This window comes from Balaenoptera borealis, assembly GCF_965194805.1.
Source record: "Balaenoptera borealis genome assembly, chromosome: 3".
Lineage (NCBI taxonomy): Eukaryota > Metazoa > Chordata > Mammalia > Artiodactyla > Balaenopteridae > Balaenoptera > Balaenoptera borealis.
This window is the reverse complement of record NC_138866.1, coordinates 73749743-73774577: the sequence shown is the minus strand read 5'-3', so window position 1 is coordinate 73774577 and position 24835 is coordinate 73749743. Positions and strand designations below refer to the sequence as shown.

The 24835-nt window shown below is 49.6% G+C and overlaps 1 protein-coding gene across 2 annotated transcripts in view; it reads right to left on the bottom strand.

The window, feature by feature from the left end:
• Positions 1-2272: 2272 nt before the first annotated feature.
• Positions 2273-24835, bottom strand: part of SLC7A8 (solute carrier family 7 member 8) — a 56430-nt gene continuing 33867 nt past the window's right edge. For both annotated transcript variants that reach the window (XM_082386180.1, XM_082386181.1), the window contains 8 exons: positions 16945-17070; positions 15310-15463; positions 14567-14690; positions 12065-12168; positions 8338-8434; positions 6473-6622; positions 4802-4979; positions 2273-4352 (listed from right to left, as the gene is read on the bottom strand). In XM_082386180.1, the coding sequence (XP_082242306.1) occupies positions 4195-4352; positions 4802-4979; positions 6473-6622; positions 8338-8434; positions 12065-12168; positions 14567-14690; positions 15310-15463; positions 16945-17070 (1091 nt within the window). In that variant the 3' untranslated portion in view covers positions 2273-4194. The remainder of the gene's footprint in view (positions 4353-4801; positions 4980-6472; positions 6623-8337; positions 8435-12064; positions 12169-14566; positions 14691-15309; positions 15464-16944; positions 17071-24835) is intronic.

The window sequence follows — 24835 nt, the reverse complement described above, 5'->3', positions numbered from 1 at the left end:
TTCTCCCTGCAGCTGCTGTTGCTACCTGTGTGCATTAACTGAAACAAAGCCCCTGTAGTATCTTAATGGCTTTGTAACAGGCCTCAGTTCAAACACCACCTCCTTCACCAAGTCCTTCCAACAGGGAGGCAGCGAGCATGTCCGATAGAACCTGGCTCAGATCTCCCTGTCACCTACCACTCGGTGACCTTGGGCCAGTTACTTAATCTCACTTGTAAAATGGCAGTAGTAATGCCTACTTTGTCGGTTGTTTAATTAAACTTTGAATAAGATAATGTATGGAAAGCAAGTGGTCTCAGCCAGCCAGTCTCCTTCCGGCCCTCTGACTGCCCCCTGCGGGGTTTATCCGTGTCTCCTGAGTGACACTACCTGCAGCTTTTTCTGAAGCCTCAGTTGGACAGGCATTTTTGCACGTAGGTCCCAGGTACTGCGCAGGCTCTGGGGATCTGGCGGGTCCAGCCCTGCCTGCAGACGCTCGCAGCCCAGCAGAGTGGGCAGTGATCTGTGGTGTGCACACATACGTGCCATGTGCATTCTTATCTTCTTTCCCCCGGAGACTATTTGCTCCTTAAAGGTAGGTCAGATACTTTTTCAGCTAGGGTGACCACATTGCCTGAACTAAAATTAAGGACAGGTGGGTTGACACATATGAATGTTCTTACAGAGACAGTGAAACAAAATATTTGAAGTCTGTGCTGACTCGGAAAATTCAAGAGTAAGTTTGCTATTCCCATAGCGTATAGCAAAATCCTGGATACAATGGTTAGAGAAACATTTATTGTTTGACTACATTAATAAATGAATGCATAAGCAGCTGTGATTTCAGTGACCTCCAAAGGCTCCCAAATTCCCTAAGATCAGAGCGTCTGAAATTCCTCACATTAAAGTGACTGACAGGGTTAAGACAGCATAATGGCCCAGGTTAAAAATAAATGCATGTTGCCTAGGAGGAGACCCACATTTGCCCTTTTGAGCAGGTTGAAAAGATCAGCAAGTGTCACCTTACAAAAGAGAGGGCGCCCCCAGGGACAGGTGTCTCCAGGGACTGAGAGAGGTTGGGGAGGGCTGGACTTGCTGGAATGGGGTGACATGAGGAAGCCTCGGGCAGCCTCGGGAAAGGAAAAGTGTGTGTTGGGGAACTGGGGGATCCCCAAGGGAGATGTGAGGCTTGGAGAAGGGCCTCTTGCACAAGACTGGCCTCTGCCCAGTTTGCTCTCACTCTTCTGGGACAGCCACGGGCTGGGAGATTCAGGAACCCTTTGAAATTAGATTGTCTTCTTTTTTCATCCCTCTAAAAGTGCTGAATAGGTTAACTGACTTGCCCAAGGACACACAGCTGTTTGGTGGCTGGGCTGGGTCTCAGAGCCAAGTGTCTGTGCCCCTGTGAATGGCAAGCCTCCAGCCTCAGTCTAGAACGCCAGCCACAAAACAGGCGTGTTGGGGCCAGGCTGGGACTGGGAGTGGAGGCATCTTGCCTGCCAGTGTCCTCACAGTGTTCCAGATGGTGAAGGGTGATGTCTTAACGCACCCCTCACCCCCCCTGCCCCCGGCCCTGCCTCCTCCCCACGTCTGTCAGCAGTGCTGGCTCTGGAATGATGCTGTCTCAGGACAGGCAGCCGGGAGGGCTGCCCACAAAGGAGGGACTCCAAGCAAGGACTAATCCTGTCAACTTCCTCCAGCGATTAACCCAGAGCGCCAGGAGGTACTTGTCCTTACCTTGACTGCTTCCTCCTCTTTCCTGATCCCTCAGCCCTCCTAGTCTTCCACTCGGACAGCTGAGTGGACCCCACCTCACCTCCCAGTCCCTCCCATCAAGCCCCTGGCATCCAGCTGGGTGCTCTCCTAACTGCCTACCCCCCCCGCCCCGCCCCCGACTGGGGTCTCTCCACAGGCTCAGCCTGTCCCTTCCTGATGCCTTCGCCTCTCTCCACTCAGCTTGGTGCTGTCTCTCTGTTGCCCATGTTCGCACCCTGGGTAGGGATGAGGTTCTTCTTCCCAGATAGTTTGCAGGCTCTCAGCATGATACATAGGCAGGAACTTAACACTCGTGACTTCACAGAGGCAACGAGAAAGTTTTCGGTTCAAAACGAGAGGGAGCTGTTAAAACGCGCTGGCACTGGGCCCTGGGACAGCTCGAAGCAATGGAGCACGAGGGCTTTCAGGAATGCCATCCTGGAAGGAACCTGGCAACCAAAGACCTCCCTCCTGACAGAAACAGGAAGTGCCTGGCGACTCTGCCTCGGAAGGTCATTGAATTATCAACACCACCGACTTCATTTCCATTTAAAATTTTATTACATCCACAGGGAAAAAAAAAAAAAAAACCCTCACAAAACAAAACACAACTAAAACCTAAACCAACTCAAAGACAAAAGATTATTATCCAGGTATAACTAAAACCCTCCCCGAAAAAAGAAAAAACAAAACCTTAAAAATCCAAAAGAAATAAAAATGCCAGCTTCAAAAATATTTATCCAAAAAAGTAAGGCATCCACTTTACAAAAAACAATAATCGAAGGAGGTTGGAGGAATGAGAAGAGGGAACAAGAGGATGGTCCCCTGACCCTCCAGGGGCCAGCCCCAGTCTGCCTCGAGTCCACTCTGAAGGGACCACGACTCAGACCAAACCTGCATCTTACCAATGCAGGCTCAAGCAGGCCGGGTGGGAAGCTGGGAGACCCAAGTAGGCCAGGAGGACTCCCCAGGTTTTCCAGTTTCAGCAGACAGGATGGGGAGTTGGGGGAAGAGGGGGACTCCTGCTTGGGATAAAAGGATCCTGGTCCTTAGCACAACAGGTGTGGCTAGGAGGCTGCAAGGGCGCAGGGCAAACACCAGCACCTTCTTTGGAGCACAGGGAATGGCAGCCTCTGCCTGCAGGACAGGATGGCCACAAGTCTGCAAACCACAGAGAACGGGCTTTTCCGAGAGCCTCCAAAGTGGGTACCTTCTGCCACTGTCCTCTCATCCTGTCCTGGAGGCTGTCCAGACAGGACAGTGGTGTGAGCAGAAAGGAGGGAGGGGTTATCTGAGTTGGGGGAGGAACTGGCCTTCAGAATACACTTTCTCCTCAAACAGTCTCCGAGGTGATGGGATGGGTACCTCTGGGGAGATGGGAAACAGCCCTCCCTCCCTGGAAGGCTTTTCATGCCAGGTCTGACTGGAGGGCTGGAAATAAAGGAGTATTTTTAGGTCCAGTTCTTGGATGGGAGGTGACTTAAGGCTGATTTGGCTCGACTTGCAGGCATGAAGGGCTTGGGGAGACTTCACACCCCAGGAGCCAAAGTCTGGAGAGGAGGAGAAGGGCAAGACGGGGGTGCCGGCAGTGCTGGCTGCCTGGGGCTGCGTTGGAGCATGACCGCAGAGGTAACAGGGTGGCGGGCTCCTTCCCATGGGGGTGGGAGGGAGCAAGAGAGGAGCTGCTTTGTCATTAGCAGAGAAACGTCCGCTACATTGGAAATAAGCAGCTTTCTGGCTTCAGGGAGCTTTGGCACTGAGTTGGGGGGAGGAGGCAGGGGCAAGGCTGGGTTTCTACAATCTGAGCCTTTCCCAATCTGTTCCACAGGCCCGGCCGGGGTTAGGGGAGGGGGCAGTCCTCCTGCCCATTGGTCCTTAGGTCAGTGGGGAGATGCTGTCCTGACAGGAACCTCACTCTGCACAGAAGGCCTAGGCTGGGGTGGCGGGGGGGTGGTGGTGGGAGGATGGGGAGGGGTGGGGCAGAGGGAAGCATCACCTCTGATGTCTTCGGTCGCTGGTGAAGGGAGGGGGATTTGGGTCTCTTCAGCTGACCTTTAATGGTGACAGATTTGCTCGAGTCTGTCCCCAAGTGACTCACTGTTGCTGCCACTTCTCTTGGAGCTGAGGCCTCCCTCGGGCTCAGGAATGGGGAGGGAAGGCAGTCCTGAACTCAGGTTCCTGAGGAGGCGACTAAGGGTGTGGGCCCAGGAGGGAGGGCCGTGTAGGGCACCCCTGGAAGCTCCACTGCTTTAGACACAGGCCTTGGGGGTGAGAGGAGGCTGGATCTTTGGGTACAAATGTCAGTATCTGTGTCTGTAGTTTCTCACCACCCACACCCAGGTCCTGCCCCTGCTTGACAGAGGCAGAGGGGTGTGTGTGTGTTTGGGGGACCCAGGCAGGGAAGGAGGGCAGAGAGGGGGATGAAGGCGGAGGGAAGCAGCTGAGAGGGGAGGGCGGTCCTCAGGGCTCCTCTGCAGCCTTGTCGTTGGGGGCAGCGGGCTGGTAGATGGGCTGCCGCCACTGCTCCACATCCTCATTTAGCTCCTCTGTCCCTGAGTCCTCCTCCACCTTGGGGTACACAACCATACACATCTTCTGGCTCACCAGGGTCAGCACCTCTGCAGGAGGAGGCCACACAGAAACCAGATCAGTGCTGAGCGTCCCACCAACCTGGCCAACCAGACCGGGGCCCTTCCCAGCTCTCCAGGAGACGGCCACCTCACCCACCTCCTCCGTCTCTGGGCAGCCTGTTTGCTGGCCGCTCCTTCTCATCAAGGCTCCATGCCCACTGACCACCAATTCTAGGGTGTCCACTGGTCTCCACCCAGCCCAGGGCGGCTGCTATAGGATGGTCACTCTGGCAGGCCTAAGGTCTGTGCAGAAATATCCGCTGTTCTCCTCTCCTCAGAGGTCTCTGGGGAGGCACCTGCCCTTTCCTGTCCCGACCCTTTCTCCAGTGCTCTATGGCCCAGCCTCCTGATCCTGGTGGGGTTCCCCAGCCAGACTGCTGACCACTCTATTCCAGACCAGGGGGCCCTCTAGCCACTCAGAATCTTCAACAACTTACCAATGAACTTATTGAAACACCTGGGCTTGTGCTGCCAGTAAACACCCAGGAAATAGACAGGCACCCCTGTCAGCATGATGGCCAGGCCGGTGCCACACACCACGGGCTCCGACCACAGGCTGAAGACCAGCAGGAAGGCCCAGAACAGCAAGTAGATGATGGGGAACAGCAGGTTGACCTGTGGATCAGAGGCACCGTTACCTGTACGGATCCTATGGCCCCCAGCATCAGGGCACCTTCCCCCTTCTTCACCCACAGGGAAGCGCTTTGAGGGCAAAGCTGGGTTTCACTCAGCTCTGTGGCTCCCACACCCTGAGCCCTGATGGGGCAAGTGCTGTGTCAACAGACGTTGGCGAACGTGGGCAGTGGGACAGTTAGAGGAGTGGGGGGCCTAGGGAGGGGACAATCCTCATTGTCCTCCGAGGTGGGATCAAACAAGGCCTCATCATCCAGCTGTGTGCCTGTAGCAGCCAGAGGAGCCCATGTAGGTTGATGACCTTGCTGGCACATTGATATATGTTTGCTGAGGTCCTCGGGAGAAGGAGAGCAGGAGAAATGAATGAGGGGCAAGAAGGAGATGACCTGTCAGTCAGGCTCCCCTCCCCCAGCTGGCAGGATGTGGCAAATGTCCCTCCCTCTCACCAGGGACAGTCCCAATTTGTTTCAAGCAGTTTCTGCCAAGACGAGAGAAATCAGGAATCCTAGTGTGGCATAAGGCAGTCCGGGGCCTTATTTACTTCAGGAAGAAGCAAACTCTGTGGGCTCCACCCGCTCTTCTGACCGCAGGTGGGAGTCCCCTGTAGAGTCTTCAAGACTCTAGACTCAGCTGCCTTTCTCCTCTCCTCTTAGAGGGATGCGTGTGGTAGGGAGATGGGGTTATTCTACTTCCTATTCTCTCTAGCAGGCTTTCTAAGAGTGGTAGGAAAGTGGCAGAGAGATTTCGAGAGCCCTCGATTCCTCAGCTGGCAGAATCTTCTAGAAGCATCTAGTCTGTGTTTCCAGAATAGGATTGTTCAGATAGCTCAGGGATATACCCTAGTCTTCTAATTTGCAGGAGAACCCATAGCACTCTGGCATATGTTGTTCTGAGCACTCCCATCTGTTCCTATCACAAATTTATTCCTTGTACAATCGAGAGGTTCACCAGGCACCCTACTACGTGCAGGGCCATAGTACTTTAAAAAGGGAGGATCACGGAAGGCTGGAGTGGACTGGGAAGCTTCAAGGAAGAGAGGTCCTTGAGTGTGGAAAATGGTTAAAATTTGGAGAGGCAGATGGGAGAAGGAAACTCATTCCGGGATGAGATGGAGAGATTGCACGAGTGAACCCAGCTACCTGGAGGGACGAGTAGGAGACTGGTCAGGTTAGAAGGTCGAGGAAAAATCAGCTGACTTTTTAAAGACTAAGAGCCATAGGAAACAAAGGAATGACAGGATGGAAGTATCACTTCATCTAACCTATTCCTCCAGCTGCAGTTTGCTCTGGTCCTGTCCCCAGTGGAGAATGGAAATGGCTGTCCCATTCACACATGGCCTTTGCTTCCCAGAGGGTTTCCCACACTCATGGAGATGATGAGCTGCGGTCAGCAGCGAGGACAAGGTGGTGTAAAAATCTGAGCTCAGCTAGAACCAGTGGACGAGGGGGAGGGGCCCCAAAGGGAGGTTCTCGCACCTTGATGGGGCGGGGGATGTCTGGCTTCTTCCACCGAAGAACTATCTGTCCAGCAATTGTGACGCCGTAGAAGAAGTAGTTGATGAAGCCCACATAGTTGATGAGTGTGTACATGTCGCTGGTGACAAGCATCAGCAGGGTGGAGATGCACTGCGGGGGAGTGGGAGAAGCTCATCGGTGATCAGAAAGGCATTAGGAGACTGGTCGGGGCTGTTCCCCTGCCTCTAGGCACACGATGCCATTTTATAGCGGATCTCTCAAAATGGAGACTTTACAACCTCTCCTAGAAACCCAGGTCATTGCTAACACCTTCATCACCAGGAAGTTCTTTCTCACCACATGCGTGGTAATCAAAACACTTAACCACAGATACAGCAGGTACGGCATGGGCAGTAACCAATCAGAACAGATACTGGCTGTAAACAACTGGCCTGGCCACACTGGTGGCAGCCGGCTCTGTGCCACCCTGGTCTCATTTATATTTCTTCCTTGGTTGAAGCTCAAGCTAAGTTTGTTTTTTTTAATCCCTTAGGGAAGGTTGTTAACTGCAGATTAAGGCTTTATTCTTGCCCTCGTCCTCTTTTCCTGGTTGAGTCATCTAATTTATTTTTCTTCCTTCCTTTTCTTTTTTTTTTTTTTAAATCATAAACAGTTATATAGCACTTCTTAAGTGTCAGGTTCTTTCTTTAGCATTCTACAAATATTAACTCATGTAACCCTCATAACATCCCTGTGACATTTTCTTGATAGAATTCACTCTCTAACTTCAAAATCATCTCAGTGGCTCTCTCGGAACCATGTTCTTTCCCTCTGCTAATTTGTTTCAGGCCAACAGAAGGCTCGGTTCTCCTGTAAGATCTGATGGTGGAAATAATCGGGAAGATTTTAAGGGATGAAAAAGCCAGATTCTTACTGTACTTCCCTTGCAGTCATAGGCCTGCAACATTGGCTTAAACTGAAAAAAAGTTTGTGGCTCGCTGGGAGCATTGAGTCTTCTCCAGTTGCCTTTCACCACTAACCAACCAGGATGACCTTCTTCCTATTTCTGAACATTCTGAAATTCCCCATAATGTTGTACTGTGAATGCCCTTCACTCCTGAGAGCTCTACTACCCTGGTCTAACTGCTTCTCTGGTGAACCAAAGTCATTTTTGATATTTTAGTCAGGATCCAGAAAGAAAAAAAAATAACCCCAAAGACTCATCAGGAACAAGTCTTTGCTCCTTCTGTTTGCTCTCTCTAAATGCTTCTACTCCGGGGTAATTCCACCTCCATTTACCACCATTTACCATTTACCCCTCCCATCCCGAGTTTCCCTTTCTGCATTTTCAGTTTACCAGTTTACCAGTCTTCCCTTATGATTTTTCTTATTCGGTGTACCCTGAGACCAAATTTGTTTCAGTGATGTTTCCCAAGAGACTGGCAGAGCCTCCTGGAGCAGGAAGGTTGATGGGGAGGGGTGGGAGTGTGCAGTGATCAGCCAGGAGCAGAGGCCCAAAGCTGCTACCCTGGGGGTAACAGGTGCAGGGGGAGCCAAGAAAGAAGTTTCTTTGTGAGGTTGTAGAATCTTGAAGCAGCCACTTCAGTCTGACCCAAAAGTATGGGAGAATGGAATGAGCCAGCCTGGGAACCTTAAGGTATTTCAGGAGAATGAACCTTAAGCTATTTCAGGACTCAGGGTCTTTCCTTGCTATATCTCTTGATGTTAATCAGGCCCATGTATACCATTTGCCAGATTACTTAAGGCCCAGAGAAACCTAGGAGCACAAGGGTGACAGGGGCGTGTGTGGGAACTGTAAACTCCCAGCTCAAAGCAGCACAAAGAGGGAGGGTGTGTGTAGGGCTGGCAGAGGGAGGGAACCTTACTGTGAAAAGCAAGGCTGGGATTGGGGTGCAGCGCTTCACGTGGATCATGGCCAACACACTGGGAAGGTGGCCCTCCCTGGCTCCAGCAAAGAACAGCCTGGCAGAGAGAAAAGCAGGTCAGCCTGCGATGGCCCATGGACCATCCAAAGATGCTTCCTCCCTAGTCCGGCTCCCTCATCCATGCCCACCTCTGCCCACACAGGAGCATCCCCCCTCCAGCCAGGTACCTGCCTTCTCGTGCACACCTTCCAGCCCACTAGTCAAATGACCCACGTTCACAAGGCAGGTGCAGGCAAACCAGAGGCAGTCAGTGGATAAGTGGATGGATTCTGGAGTGTGGAGACCCTGAGTGTGGTCTGGGTGGCTTGGGGTTACTGATGACTGTGCTGTCACTCTGTGGGTCTCTCACAAAACCTGGAGCGCTGTAGGAGTAGCCTCTCTCCTTTGCCTAAAGCCTTAATCCCTTTAAAAATGTGCCTCCTTCCTCCTCAAGGGATATAGGTTCTTTGAGACATGGGGACTAAACTGTACGTGGAAAGCCTTAAAAACATGCCTATCCTACTCAGGAAGTAGCTGCCTTTGTGGGGTGGGGAATGGGTGGTAGACCAGGAAGGGACACGTGAGAACTTGGGGGATATGTGGAAATGTTCTATATCTTGTTTTGAGTGGTAGTTACATGGTTGTCTACAATTGTCAAAACTCATCAACCTGAACACTTACGATCTGTGTATTTTATTGTATGTAAATTACACCTGAACATTTATATCCGTAAGCTACTTATTCTATTCTCCCCAAAAATCCTGAAGAAATGAATAGAGTTAGTGAAAGGTGTACATACAAAGATATTGTGATGATAAAAAAGATTGGAAATACCCTAAATGACATAAAGTAGATGATTACATAAATTATGGTATACCTATAAAATGGAATATTATGCAGACATAATGTTTTTGAAAAAAAAGATTGATTGTGTGAGAATATGCTCACAATATAACATTAAATGAAAAAAGCAAGATAGAAAACTGTACGATTCCATACAGTATGATTCCTATTAACTAAGATATTATTTACAGACATGTAAAAACATTAAAATATCAACCAATTACCTCTGGGTGGTAGAATTATTAGTAACTTAAATTTTCTTTCTTAGATTTTATAAATTAAAAAAATTTTAAAATAGACAGGAAACTTATAATTAGAATAAATTTTTTTTTTTTTTTTTGGCTGCACCACGTGGCAGCTTGTAGGATCTTAGTTCCCCAACCAGGGATCGAACCCGGGCCCTCAGCAGTGAAAAGCAGGGAGTCCTAACCACTGGACTGCCAGGGAATTCCCCCAAAATTATTTTTTAAGTTAAAAAAATTAAAATTTTATTTTGAGATAATCATAGATTCACATGCAGTTGTAAGAAATAATGCAGAGCGACCCTATGTATCCTTCACCCAGTTCTCCCATTGGTAACATATTGCAAAACTATACTACAGTATCACGACCAGGATACTGATGTTTACAAATTATTTTTAAAAAGAGAAATTTTAACATAAAGAGCAGCCTTCTTCTTCTTTCCTCTCCCAAGAAAAAAAGAGAATACTGTAAGCTGTTAGGAAATTAGGCCACTTTTCATTGGAAATTAGGCCACTTTTCCTTTTTTTCTAGGATTTTGTAGGGAAAGGAGCACCTAAGCGTTGAGAGGAAGGGGATGGTCACAGACAGAAAGGAACAGAATCAGCACACTGGGTGGTCTGAGGGAACTGTCACTTTGTGATTTGTGTATGGGGGAGAGTGGAGCCAACAGCTGTGCCTCCTCAGAAGCATGGGAGTCGATTATGGTCCCAAGTACCCATATGTACACCACCAGTTGCCATCATCAACTACCTCGTCCTGTGTCACTAGTTTCATGCAGCCACATGACATTGCCCCTCTGCAGTGCAGCCTCATGCACCCAGTGGAGCCCCAGGTGCTCTGTGGGCCTCACCATGCACATAACCAGGGTCCCAAGTTCACATCCCTCCTCCACATGCAGCCAGGACCAAGTGGAGTTGGCAGGTCCAACAGTATTAGCAAGTCAAGTTCACAAGAGACAATCCTTGCCCAGCTAGCCGACCACAGAGGAGACATGACATTAAGCATGACACACACGCACACACTACTCAGGAAGGATCATCCTCTCCATACCCCCAACCACAAAAGAGTAAGAGAGAGAAGGAGGGAAGGAGGCAGGAAGGGAGGGAGGGAGGAAGGAAGGAAGGAAGGAGGGAAGGAGGGAGCAAGGAAGGAAGGAGGGAAGGAGGGAGCAAGGAAGGAAGGGAGGGAGGGAGGGATGAAGGAAGGAAGGAAGGAGGGAGGGAGGGAGGAAGGAAGGAAGGATGGAAGGAACTGGAAAGATGAGTTGAGGAGGCCTGCCGGGTGAGCTGTGCCTCTGAATCCGAGGCCGAGCGCATCGGGCCGCTGCCTCTCGCATGCACACATAGCTGGACCACATGCACGCAGACCGCTGCTCGGCCTACCCGAGGGACAAACCCCACTCTAAAGCGACTGGAGCCAGTCACTCTCCTTCAATAGATCCCAGAGAGCCTCATGGGTCACTGCTCTTCCACCGCTTGCCCTCGGCTGGGGCCTCCAGGTGGTCACTGCTCCTGTGTAACATGCACACGAGGTTGCCGTGGGTGAGTGTCGGAGGGTCCTGGGGTACGGGGGATGCCCACACTCCCTCTTTCTTGCCCTGGGTCCTGAAAACATGACACTCCCTTGTCATTTCACAGGAACTCCTCCCTGACGTGACGTTGGCTTTGGAAGCAGCTGAATTCAGGGGCTCACTGCTTTTGCTGTATCTTTCGAGTAGGACTGTGCCCTTGGAGGAGGGGGGCTTTCTAAGAACGCTGGGAGGACCCTTTGGACTACATCAATGGAAATCATCCAGCATCTGCCAGCCTCAACTGCCCATTCTGGAGACAGCAAAAAGGGACATTAAGAAGGGGGCAGACGTCCGGATGTGTGCAGGCAGGGGCTGGGGACGCCTGGGCCCATTCATGCTTCGGGCTTTCCTGAGTGTTTGGGGTAGGGGACGTGGCTTTGGACAAATGCTTTCCTTCCGTTCTTCCCCACCCATCTCACTTCACACCCCTACCCGTTCTTCCCCACCCATCTCACTTCACACCCCTACCCGCGTCTCATGGGTGGCCACACAGGGCCTCCTACGGCCACCTGTCAGCTTAACAGGGAGGAGCCTGCCCCCTCAGGGCACTCAGATGAGCCCATTCCATCTGCAATCCGGGCCCAGAACTTTCATGAGAGGCCAGCCAGAGGCCCCAGGCACGGGTCCCTCCTGGTCCCTTTCAGAGTGGGGTTCCTTTCCAGCTAGCACAGCCTGCTTCCAGGCAAGCGGGAAAGGGGCTCTGAGGCTGCAGGCAAGGCACAGTTCTGTCGCCAAGCACACAGCCTGGGGACTCCTCAGCCCTCTGCTCCTCTGGACGTGAGGTGGGATGGCGCTTCCTGCCACCGCAGCTAAAGCCACACACGTCGTGCGTCACCACACGAGCAGCACAGGCTCCTCCGTGTCCACACAGACACACGCACACGCCCTCGTGTGAGCAATCACCCCCTGCAAGGTCACCACCCAGCTGCCCATACAGACCCCCGCTGACGGAGACAAGCCCCCCACATATACACAGAGCAATATGCACAGCAGAGTGGCCTCTGGCCCAGGAAGGGCCTGGACGGCACTCACCGGGAGGAGGTGAAGAGGGACCCATTGACTCCTCCAAATGTGGACAGGGCGACGGAAATGGGCATGATCCAGGCCATGACCCCTAGGAGCTTCTCTCCAAAAGTCTGGGAGAGAAAACAAGGAGTGAGCATAAAAGGAGAGGTCACAGCCTCCCACCTGTGTGTCACTGCTGGGAATGTTCCCTCCCAAACCCACCCCTGCTGAGTCTCTCTGGCTAAAGTCCTTGAGAGGAGGGACCACAGCTTCCCTGCCCCAGCCCCTCCTGCACCCCTACTTCCCTTGGTGATGACTACACACTGGGGATTCAGTAATGTTTGGGACTGATTAACTAATGAATGAGACTGTGTATGGTGGTGATAATAACAATAAACAACTAACATTTGCTATCCTTGTTTTATGGATAATGAAATTGAGGCACAAAGCAATTAAATAGTTTGCCTAAGATCACACACCCAGGAAGTGGAGGGCCAGGACCGGAAACCAGCTGTGTGAGTCCAGGCCTCGCGTACATTATGCTAGAGCGACTCAGGCTGGGTTTCAAATCTTAGCCCAACATTTAGGAGCTGTGAGACCTTGAGCAAAGTTCTTAATCTTTGAGCCTCAGTTTTCCCATCTGTAAAATAGAGATAAATCCTAATTCATAGAAACAGAAGATATTGTGGGGGCGGGGGGGGAAGTGATAAGAACAAACCACTACGTAGGCCAAGAAAGAAAAGGTGGTGAAGCTACAGACCAGTCTTCATGTATTGAAAGGATATAGGGACTTCCCTGGTGGAGCAGTGATTAGGAATCCTCCTGCCAATGCAGGGGACACGGGTTCGATCCCTGGTCCGGGAAGATCCCACATGCCGTGGAGCAACTAAGCCCGTGTGCCACAACTACTGAGCCTGCGCTCTAGAACCCACGAGCCACAACTACTGAAGCCCGCGCGCCTAGAGGCCATGCTCCACAACAAGAGAAGCCACCGCAATGAGAAGCCTGCACACTGCAACAAAGAGTAGCCCCCTCTCACTGCAACTAGAGAAAAGCCTGCGCGCAGCAACGAAGAGCCAACGCAGCCAAAAATAAATAAATAAATAAATAAATTTATTTAAAAAAAAGAAAGGATATAAAATGTTGGGGAATCAGCCTTTTCTACATTCTCTGAGCCAAGTACATGCTTGATTTATAGCACATTTATATTTATATATAATTTATAGCACATGATGAGGAAGGGGTCGTGTGTAAGAGCTGTCTTGCTGGGGAGGGTTAGTGGTCATGTGAACAGGCTGCCATGGGACAGTGGAGGGCCTCTTTTTTTATGGTCTTCAGAGATTAGACCCATGATGACAGTGGCAGGGTGGGGCCGTGGCCCAGGTGAAGCCACATGAGGGAATTGCATGGCTCCCAGGTCTTTCCCGGATATCAAGGACCCCAATGCCTTGGACTTGTAAGATCTCTCCCCAGAGAGCACAAACTGCATATGCTTTTCCCTAATGAGGGAAGGAGTCAAGTTGTCCAGGTGAGGATATGGAGGCAGAGAGAAACTGCGAGTCTTGTGCAAGATTATGTCTTTCTGAGGAGGAGCCCATCTCCTTTATACAATCATCATATTTAAAGTTTAAAGTGCCCTAAGGACTTCCCTGGTGGCTCAGTGGTTAAGAATCTGCCTGCCAATGCAGGGGACATGGGTTCGAGCTCTGGTCCGGGAAGATCCCACATGCCGTGGAGCAACTAAGCCCGCGAGCCACAAAGACTGAGCCCATGCGCCGTAACTACTGAAGCCCACGCGCCTAGAGCCTGTGCTCCGCAACAAGAGAAGTCACCACAATGAGAAGCCCGCGCACCACAACGAGGAGTAGCCCCTGCTCCCCGCAACTAGAGAAAGCTCGCGCACAGCAGCAAAGACCCAACGCAGCCTAAATAAATAAATAAATAAACAAACAAAAGTTTAAAGTGCCCTAGATCAGGAGTTAGCAAACTTTTTTCTGTAGAGTCAGATAGTAAATATTTCCGTTTTGTAGGCCATACAGTCTGTGACAATGACTCAGTTCTGCCGTTGTAGTTGCCCATCACATCCTGGCCATCCGATTGCTCCTGGGCACCTGAAGACGTGGCTTCTGCCCTGAGGACCTGAGAAGACTTCCAGTCCCACAAAGCCATGGATCAGGGGAAAGCGAGGGGGGCTAAGCCCACAAGTCTATATCACCATTCCCAGTTTGAGGGCATGTGAGTTTGATTTCTTTCTTTCCTTTTTTAAAATTGAAGTATAGTTGATTTACAGTGTTTCAGGTGTACAGCAAAGTGATTCAGCTATATATATATTTATATATAATCTATATATATAAAGATATAAATACCTTCCTTTTCAGATTCTTTTCCATTATAGGTTATTACAAGATATTGAGTATAGTCCCCTGTGCTATACAGTAGGTCCTTATTGTTTATCTATTTTATATATAGTAGTGCATATCTGTTAATCCCATACTCCTAATTTATCCCTCCCCGAGTTTGATTTCTTACCACAGCGACTGCGTTTGATGCCAGCAGCTCCTGGGGGGACATTGCAGTGACATAAGCGACATTGGCAAAGACATACACAAATGTGACCAGTGGGATGGAGATGAAGATGGCTCTGGGAAGGTTCCTGTAGAGGGAGAGGAGGTGAGAGGGGGAAGGCCTGGCACCTGGGACCACCTGCCTCGTCATGGGGTCCAGGGAGTGCCTTCTGTCTTTCTGCACGAAGTTGTCCTTGCAGCCTTCTGCGATGTTCCCTCTCCCTGGGGGGTGGATTTTGTCTCCATATGGGCAGGATAATCGAAAGGAAACGAAACAGCTTAGGTTGGGAATATGTTCCATACCTGTTGATCTCTTCCTGACCAGAATGTCCACCATTCACTCCCCACCCCTCCCCGAACACACACCTCAAGATACAAAGACCTGCCTGTCATGAGACAGATGAGTAAGATGCCTGGAATCCTCTCAGGGCACATTTCATTCTCTAAGGCAGTGGTGTTATCTCAGCACCATGTTTTTCAGCTTTTCACCTGCTCTGGCATAGTCACTGGATCATTTTTCTCCTGGCAGGGTGGGTGACAAATGGTCTAAGTTCCTGAGAAATGAACTGGTTCTTCAGGATAGACCAGGTCATGGTCAGAAGGGGACTGAGGGGAGAAGTAGGCACTGGACCTGTGGCTCCCTCTTTCCAGTGGCAGGTGCCATGGATTTTGAAGGGGGAGAGGGAGAGCTGGGCTACTGCAACTCACTTGTAGGGATCGACAAGCTCCTCCGTCACGTAATTTAGAAAGTTCCAGCCTCCATAGGCAAAGGAGCCCTGAAGGAAAGCCAGCGCGATGAGGCCGATGTCAGGTTCCTGGAAATTCTCAAATGCGTTCTTTGGCTCCAGCCAGAAGTACTGTCCTGTGGACACAGGGGCAGGAGGCTGCTCAGAGAGACACGTCAGAACTCGGCAGCCCCCGGTCTCCAGTGAAGGCCACATGTTGGAGAAGCGGGGCCAAAAGTAGCAGAGAAGTAGAGGTCTACGACCCCCCAGGACGTGGTAATGATGAGTCCAAATGGCGGCTCAGGTTCAAAGCACAGTTCTGAATGTTCCTTTTTTAAAAGGCAGAGTTCCTTGGAAAGAAAGGCCAGGGGAGGTTACTGGGCAGGGCAGGGTAAATTGGAACTGGCTTGCCGGGATTCGGAGATGCAGGATTGGAGTCACTGGCAATCTCCTGATCACCTTCCCTCATACCTAAGTTGGTACATTTTCATGGAGAAAGCACCAAGAACAACAAACCCTCAAACATAAGCTTCCGTGATGCTATTATTAGCTCAAGCTTGTTCTGCTTTCTTTGTCAATATCCTCCTGTCTCTTCCTAAGGCGTGTGTTTGGTCTCCCCTTTCATGGAATAGATCTCCTGAAGACAGGGATTCTTCAGCGAGGAGCTTTTCAATGGCCTTCCCAGCCCTCAGCACAATATCCTGCACACAGTGGGTCCTCAAGAAAGGCTGCTGATTAAGGTCATAGTAAGATACTGAGTAGCTGACCACACTTTACATCTTCATCCATAATCGAGGATTTGGACAGGAAATAACGAGATGAGAGTGATCAGGAGAAAGCACTGGGACCAGATTAGGAGGTCCCAATAAAAACTGGGCTGTCTTTATCTTTGAAAAGACAGCCCAGTGATTTCTTTAAGTCTGAGTTCCCAAAAACAATACAACCTGCTAAAGAATTTAATCCAACGGATGAAGATAATTAGGCATGTTATACAGCAGAAGCTTAATTATGTTTCCTGGAGTCAAAATCCAGGCACCCCACACCGCCTCCAGAGCTTGTGGGTGGGTGGGAGGTCTCCCTGTTTGTCATCTGACTTTCTCCAGGAGCCAGTGACATTGGGCAGAGTCTAGTGCTGCCACAGGTCCCATGGAAACCAAATACAGGCTCGGGCTTGGAAAGGGCCAAATCCAATGGGGAATGTTGGCAGGGGCCCCAGGAATGCAGAGCTCTCTCCTGTAGAGATTATGAATAATTTTGAAACGTATAAAAAGCTCCTCTGTCTCCCATTTTAAGATATGGACAAGATAAAATATACGATACAAAGAGCTTCCCTGGAGCTGGGACAAAAGGGCAGTAGTATTCCAGAAATCTGGAATCTTCATCTACCTGTGCTGGAGCCATGAGATCAGCATGGGAGGACTGAACTCTGCACACCAGGGGGGCGTGCCCAGCTCCCGGCCACAGTGGAGAAAATGGTTTCTCGTCCCCTTTGTCAAGCAAGTGAAGAAGAAAAGTCATTCAAGGAGAGAACTGGGACATCTCAGGGTGTGTACACATCCAAAGATAGTGTGGGGTGTGTGTGTACACACAAGGGGTGGCAAGCTCCGATGACACCCACCTTTGCAGATCTGTACAACTCCCATGACGATGATCAGGCCCAGGGCCAGGAGCTTCCCAGCTGTGAAAACGTCTTGAACCCGGGTGGCCCACCGCACACTGGAGCAGTTGACCCATGTGAGGAGCACTGAAATGACAGACCCCCAAACATACCCTCAGGGCCATAAGGAGGCTACAGGACCCCTCTGCACAGAAGTAGAAACGCTCCTCGCTCCTGATGATGAGACTGTAACGGGCAAGCCAAAAATGCCGCAAGCTCAGCCCCAGTGTCCAGAAACTTTGGCCAGGATAGTAGGTTGGGTTACAAATGGGGATTACGTGCCACAAATTAGAGCTTGGTCAGAACATGCCCTTGCCCAGGGCTGGAAGCCAGAAGTTGAGCATGGAAGTGTGGGCGCTGGCTTTGGGGAAAAATCAAGCCTCTCATCAGGGCATGAGTGTGGGCTCTGTTTTCAAGATATTGTATGTTCAAGAGGAGACCTGAACAGCTGGTAGGATCCTGGATGTCATCTTCCTGAACCTGATTTTAGGGCAACAAGGTTTAGGGGAATCCTTTGTTACCTAGGTGTATCACGTTATAATTTACATTTAGTAAAATTCATTTTTCTAAGTGTACAGTTTGATGAGATTTGACAAATGTATTGTTTAATCACTACCACATCCTCTATATAGAACATTTCCAATACCCCAGAAAGCTCTCTTGTGTATTGTACTCCTTTGAGGTCAGTCCCTTTCCCTTACCTCTGGAAACCACCAATTTGCTTTCTGTCCCTTTTCCAGAATGTCACATAAATGGAATCATACAGTATCTAGCCTTTTGTGTCTGGCTTATTTCACTTAACATGGTACTTCTGAGATCCACTCATGTTGCTATGTATATTAATAGTTCCTTTTTATTGTCAAGTAGTACTCCATTACATGAACGTATTAGTTTTCTATTTACCGGCTGATAGACATTTGGGTGGCTCCCAGTTTGGGGCTATTATAAATAAAGTTGCAATAAACACTTGCACAGAAGTCTTTGAGTGGATCATAGAGGTCTTTGAGGGGAGTTTTCATTTCTTTTGAGTAAATATCCAGGAATAGGATTCTGGGTCATATGGTGAACGTGTTTGACTTTATAGGAAATTGCCAAACTGTTTTCCAAAGCGGTTATATCATTTTGCATTCCCACCAGCAATGCACAGTCCTGTTGCCTGCATCCTTGCCAGCATTTGGTATTGTCAGCTTCAAAAGTCTGACCATTCTAGGGTCTTGCTTGGGGGTCCAGTGTGTAAGACTCCACGCTCCCAATGCAGGGGGGCCCAGGTTCAACCCCTGGTCGGGGAACTAGATCCCGCATGCATGCTGCAACTAAGAAACCTGCAGGCCACAACTAAGACCCAGTACAGACAAAATAAAATAAATAAATAAATAAAAGATGTGGTACACATATAAAATGGAATATTAAACAAAAAAAAGTTTGACCATTCTAAAGGCTGTGTAGTGGTATTTCACTGAGGTTTTGGTTTGCATTTCCCTAGAGACTAATGCTGTTGAGCATGTTTTCATGTGCTTATTTGCCACCATCCCTATATCTTCTTTGGTGGCATGGAGGGCTTGGAGTCACAGGGCTCCCACAGAGACGCCAACAATGTGGAACCTCCAAGGGCTGGCGGAGAGCTTAGAGGCTGAGCTGTAGGACAGTTTTACTGCCACACTCCTTAAGCAACTTATGGGAGACCAGGGGCTGTGGGAACCCAACTTCCTGGTGGTTATGAAGTACTTGAGAATGTGGGAAAAAAATTAAAATCTTCGGGCTTCCCTGGTGGTGCAGTGGTTAAGAATCCGCCTGCTAATGCAGGGGATGCGGGTTCGAGCCCTGGTCCGGAAAGATCCCACATGCTGCGGAGCAACTAAGCCCATGCGCCACAGCTACTGAGCCTGCACTCTAGAGTCCGCGAGCCACAATTGCTGGGCCTGTGTGCCACAACTACTGAAGCCCGCGCACCGGAGCCTGTGCTCCGCAACAGGAGAGGCCACCGCAATGAGAAGCCCGCGCACCGCATCGAAGAGTAGCCCCCGCTCGCCACAACTAGAGAAAGCCGGCGCGCAACAGCAAAGACCCAAAGCAGCCAAAAATAAATAAATAAGATAAATAAATTAAAAAAAAAATTAAAATCCTCTTGCTTCCCTTTCCCCTGAAATAGTGACCAGGACGCCCCCTAGTCCTCCAAGGGTACAAGCCATACATGTAAAAGCACGAGACTCCCTCTCTTCTCAAGCCTCTAATCAGGCCTCTGACTTCACTTGAACAGCTGATCAAGTTATATCATTACCTTATCCAGAAACTGTGCTTTTACTTTTCAAGTACTTTCCAACCTTACTTGATTCTGAGAACATTTCTGCAGGGTAAGGACCTGACATTATTATCCATCTGTAACCTTCCTCCCTGAGCTGTTTCTACCTGGCAAACTCCTCAGCTTTCAAGATCCAGCTCAAATGTCACCTGATCCGTGAGTCTTTATTATTTTATTTATTCCTGACAAGGTGCCTGCCAGGTAAGATGTATCAGCTGCGTTTTGTAGGCAAGGAACAAAGTTCGTCTCTCCTTTCTACTCCCAGACCACTTTGTTAATAAGGTTGGCACTTATTTCTTTGTATTACAATTATCTGTTTCTTTTTCTCTGTCTCCTTGTAGACTAGGAGGGCGGACTGTGACTTTTTCATATATTTTTTATATATATATTTTTTATAAGCAGATATTCATTTTAAATTAATTAATTAATTAATTAATTATTTTTGGCTGTGTTGGGTCTTCGTTTCTGTGTGAGGGCTTTCTCTAGTTGGGCTTTCTCTAGTTGCGGCAAGCGGGGGCACTCTTCATCGCCGTGCGCGGGCCTCTCACTATCGCGGCCTCTCTTGTTGCGGAGCACAGGCTCCAGACGCGCAGGCTCAGTAGTTGTGGCTCACGGGCCTAGTTGCTCCGCGGCATGTGGGATCCTCCCAGACCAGGGCTCGAACCCGTGTCCCCTGCATTGGCAGGCAGATTCTCAACCACTGCACCACCAGGGAAGCCCCTATCTTGCTCAATTCAATAAGGATTTCAGGATCACATGCCTGGTAACAGTTCAACCTAAATCACTCCAAGCAACTGGGCCTGTAATCTCAACTTCTCCCCAGGGCCTCTGGGTACAAGGCCAGGCCCCTGGGACCCAGAAGTTCAAACAGATACAAACAATAATGACTAAAGGGTAAAGGAGACTGATCTATGAAAGGAAGATTAGGAAACAACACCCTTGTGGCTCGAGGATAGGTAAGGATTACAGAATAAGGACCCAGATCATGATCTCATCACGCAGAGAAGAAAACCATCCTAACCAAGGGGAGGAGAGGGCAAGGGCGGGGAGGAGGAATGTGGTCACCTTCCTGTGTGCTGGCATAGAAAACACAAAGGGACCTTATCCAGGCAGCCAGAAAGACTTCTCCACAGTGTTCCTGGGGGAATCGAGATGTTTGAGGAAGGAACAATTTGTCAAATTAACTTACTGTGGGTGTCTTCTGTCCTGCCTGAGCCTATACACACAAGAACCCAGCCCTTGACTAATTTTTGACCTTTAGCCTTTTAGGGGATCTTTCAGACATAAAACAGATATCCTGAGACTAGGGTGGAGGAGACCGGCTGCCTGTGACACTAATCTCCTTGGACAACGGCTGCAGGCCCTGTCTGACCCTTTGCCCTGCAGTTGGGTGATCACAGCATGTGACCGAGGGGAAAAAGGGTACTTTCAGTCTCCTGGTACCACAGGATAGTGTCCCTCACAGCAGGCTGAAACCCGAGCCTCCATCCAGAGAGGAAAGGTCAGTGAGTGAAGGCAACACTTGCCAAGCCCCTGCCCTGCTCAGGCGTCCTGCCTCTGTCTGTCTGTACCCAGTGCCCCTTCTGTTGCTGAGGGCTATGTCCCCACCCTCTTCCCAGCCAGATCTTGAGTTCTGCATGCTTGAGATACAGTGACCTCAGGGAAGCCACATGTAGATGGGGATCAGTGGCCACTGCAGCTTGAGATGTGAGGGTTTTCATCCAACCATCCATCCATCCAGCCACCATCTATGAAGAGCCTACAAGTACTAGATACTCTGGTGCAGGGAGTTATAAATAAGACACAAGTCCCTTCCTGTTCTCAGGAAGTTGACACTGTAAGAGGGGAGATGGATGAGCTAAAAGATGATCACAAAGCAATATGGTGACAGTACAGCTCTTCATAGAACCTGGCAGGCATCTGTGAGGAGCCCCTAGCCCAGCCCAGGGAAATCAGAGATGCTTCTTGTAGGTGGGGAAGACCCTAGCAATACAGAGGATTTTATAATTTGGGGCTAGCTGGACAAAATAAACAAGAAGGCATAAGACTCTGGTCCTTGTCCATTATAATCTGGCCATGGGGGTGGTACAGCCCCATGGAATACCAGCCTTCTGTGTATTTCTTGGGCATTTTCTCCTCTCTTTTTCTTTCTGTTTCCTGGCTTTAAAAAAAAGCTGGGGGTGGGTGAAAAGTCTCATCTTCTCATCAAGAAGATGAGACTTCAAGAAGATGCTGAAGTCAGGGGTTGGTTACTTAATCTGCCCAGTTTGAAAAGTTTATTGTCAACGTAATGGGAGGGAGACAAAAAAAATGAGGCAGGCAGGAGGAGGGGACTCAGAACTCAGAAATCTCGTAAGCTGCCCAGAGCCCAGGGCCTAGCAACTGCCAAGTAGGAGAGGTGGGCTCAACGCTTCCTGGCCTGGAAAAGCTGCAGAACTGGCAGAGATGCAGAGTCCTTGTCAGAGTCATGACAGTGCAGATCCCGTGGCTGACCTGGAACGTGTCCACCGTGGAGAGGGTGGGTAAGCTCCTGCTCCCTAAGAGAGGGTACCCCTCACCCCAGGTCAGCTCTGATCCTCAGACTCCGATCCCTGGGGAGTCATGAAGCTTCTCCTTCACTTCTCCCCCTGACAATGACACCAGAACTCATGGGACCTGTGGTAGGCAGAACAATCGCCATCCCAAAGATGTCAACATCCTAATCCTGTGAATGTTACCTTACAAAAGGAATTTTACAAATGTGATTAAGGATCTTCAGGTGGGGAGGTTATCCTGGATTATCTGAGTGGGCCCAATGTCATCACAAGAATCCTTATAACAGGGAGACAGGAAGGTCAGAGTTACAAAGGAAATGTGATGATGGAAAACAGAAGTCAGAAAGAGAGAAAGATTTGAGTGCTCGCTTCAGCAGCACATATACTAAAATTGGAATGATACAGAGAAGATTAACATGGCCCCTGCGCAAGGATGACACGCAAATTCATGAAGCATTCCATATGTTTACAGAAAACAAATTTATGGTTACCACAGGGGAAGGGGAGGAAGAGGGATAAATTAGGAGTTTGGGATTAACATATACACACTACTATATATAAAATAAACAATAAGGTCCTACTGTATAGCACAGGGAACTGTATTCAATATCTTTTTTTTTTAATATCTTGTAATAAACTATAATGGAAAAGAATCAGAAAAAGTATCCATATAACTGAATCACTTTGCTGTACGCCAGAAACTAACACAACATTGTAAATTAACTATACTTCAATTAAAAAAGAGAGAGAGAGAGAGGGAGAGATTTGAAGATGCTATGCTGCTGGCTTTGAAGATGGAAACAGGGGCCATGAGCCTAAGAATATAGAGGGCCTCTAGAAGCTGGGAAAGGCAAGGAAACAAGCAAAGGAGAGCCTCCAGAAGGGACACAGCCTTGTTGACACCTTGAGTTTAGGACTTCTGACCTCCAGAACTGTAAGGTGATAAATCTGTGTAGTTTAAAATTTTTTTTTTAAATAAATTTATCTATTTATTTATTTATTTTTGGCTGCATTGGGTCTTCGTTGCTGAGCGTGGGCTTTCTCTAGTTGTGGCAAGCTGGGGCTACTCTTCGATGTGGTGGTGCACGGGCTTCTCATTGTGGTGGCTTCTCTTGTTGCAGAGCATGGGCTCTAGGCGTGCAGGCTTCAGTAGCTGTGGCACACGGTCTCAGTAGTTGTGGCTCGTGGGCTCTAGAGCGCAGGCTCAGTAGTTGTGGCTCACAGGCTTAGTTGTTCCACGGCATGTGGGATCTTCCCAGACCAGGGATCGAACCCGTGTTCCCTGCATTGGCAGGCAGATTCTTAACCACTGCGCCACCGGGGAAGTCCCAATTTGTGTAGTTTTAAGCCATTAAGTTTATGGTAATTTGTTACAGCAGCAATAGGAAACGAATACAGGGCCAGATACCACACAGAAAGACCAGAAAGCAGGGGGCATACCCTTCAAGAGGAAAGCTTTTTAAAAGCAACCAGGCAGGGACTTCCCTGGTGGCGCAGTGGTTGAGAATCCGCCTGCCAATGCAGGGAACACGGGTTCGATCCCTGGTCTGGGAAGATCCCACATGCCGCGAAGCAACTAAGCCCGTGCGCCACAACAACTGAGCCTGTGCTCTAGAGCCCGAGAGCCACAACTATTGAGTCCACATGCCGCAACTACTGAAGCCCGTGTGCCTAGAGCCCGTGCTCCGCAACAAGAGAAGCCACCGCAATGAGAAGTCTGCGCACCACAACGAAGAGCAGCCCCCGCTCACCGCAACTAGAGAAAGCCTGCGCGTGGCAACGAAGACCCAACGCAGCCAAAAATAAGTAAATAAATAAAATAAATTTATTAAAAAAAAAAAAATGGCAACCAGGCAGCACACACCGGGACCCCAAAGGAGTGTGTGTCACAGGCCTTGCAGGACACCAAGTGGAGGGAAGGAGGGAGGAGCTCTAGGAGCGGGCAGCGAAAGTGAGGTCACCAATGTGCTGACCTGGTTGGCGAATTTCCACATCACATGCACCACATGACAGCATCTCAGCTCTTCCACACACCCAGATCCTATGGCTAGAGAGTCACTGCCTCCTCTTCCTCCCCTCCGTAACTCAATACAGTAGTAAACAGGCACGCCCTAGGGTAACTCAAGCTGTGCTTTTCCTCTCAGAAAAATTCAGGGCAAAAGACTCCCCATACCCCTCCTTCATCTAATCCCAGCTTCCCCTCCATGTATGCAACCCAGATGCACAGACACCCACAGGCCCAAGAGTTACAAACCTCTCGCGAGGCAGGCGGAGTGCCGCAATGTTCACAGACACGAGTCCTTTGTTCTCTGCCCCCAGAGTTTTGTTGGTCTCCTAACTTTACAGACCAGAGGCTACAATCAAAGGCCATAAAAAGATATCACGATGGAAAGCCAAGAGATGAACAAACTCAGGAGTCCAGAGTCTGAGATCATTCCTCCCGGCAGACGGTAAAGAGTGGCCCCACTGTGTGCAGTCTTGTCGTGGATGACGCCCAGCGCTCTGCGGCTTCCCCAGGTGGAGTTCACCCCACGGAGTGGCAGAGGTGAGGCACACGAGCTCCAAGGATTACGAGTATTGGAAGGGAAGAATAGGAACAACATTTGGGGGGAAATTTTACCTTAAATTAATACATTAAAGACTATCGGTAAAAGAGGCAATTGAAAATCAATCTCTCTAGTCCATTTTGAAACAGAACACCAGTGAGTCATTAGCATAAATAAATAAATCTTCCTTCAGAAAATTTTAAGGATGGATTAGGGGATTGTGGGGTTGGTCTTAAGTCCCTACAACCTTCACAGAGCCAGGGCTGTGACTTTATCACTCTTTCCCTCACCTCTACCTGGCAACACCTGGCGGGTGGAGGACCACATGGGTTTCTGGTGTCTTTTTCAAGTGCACAGCAAGCAAGTAGAGCTCAGATCAGCTTGTATATGGAGTGAAGTGGTAACGGTGCCGGTGGGGTTGAGCAAATTGGAGGGATGGAGGCAGAGATGGCTCCCTTGGAGGGACCTGGCAG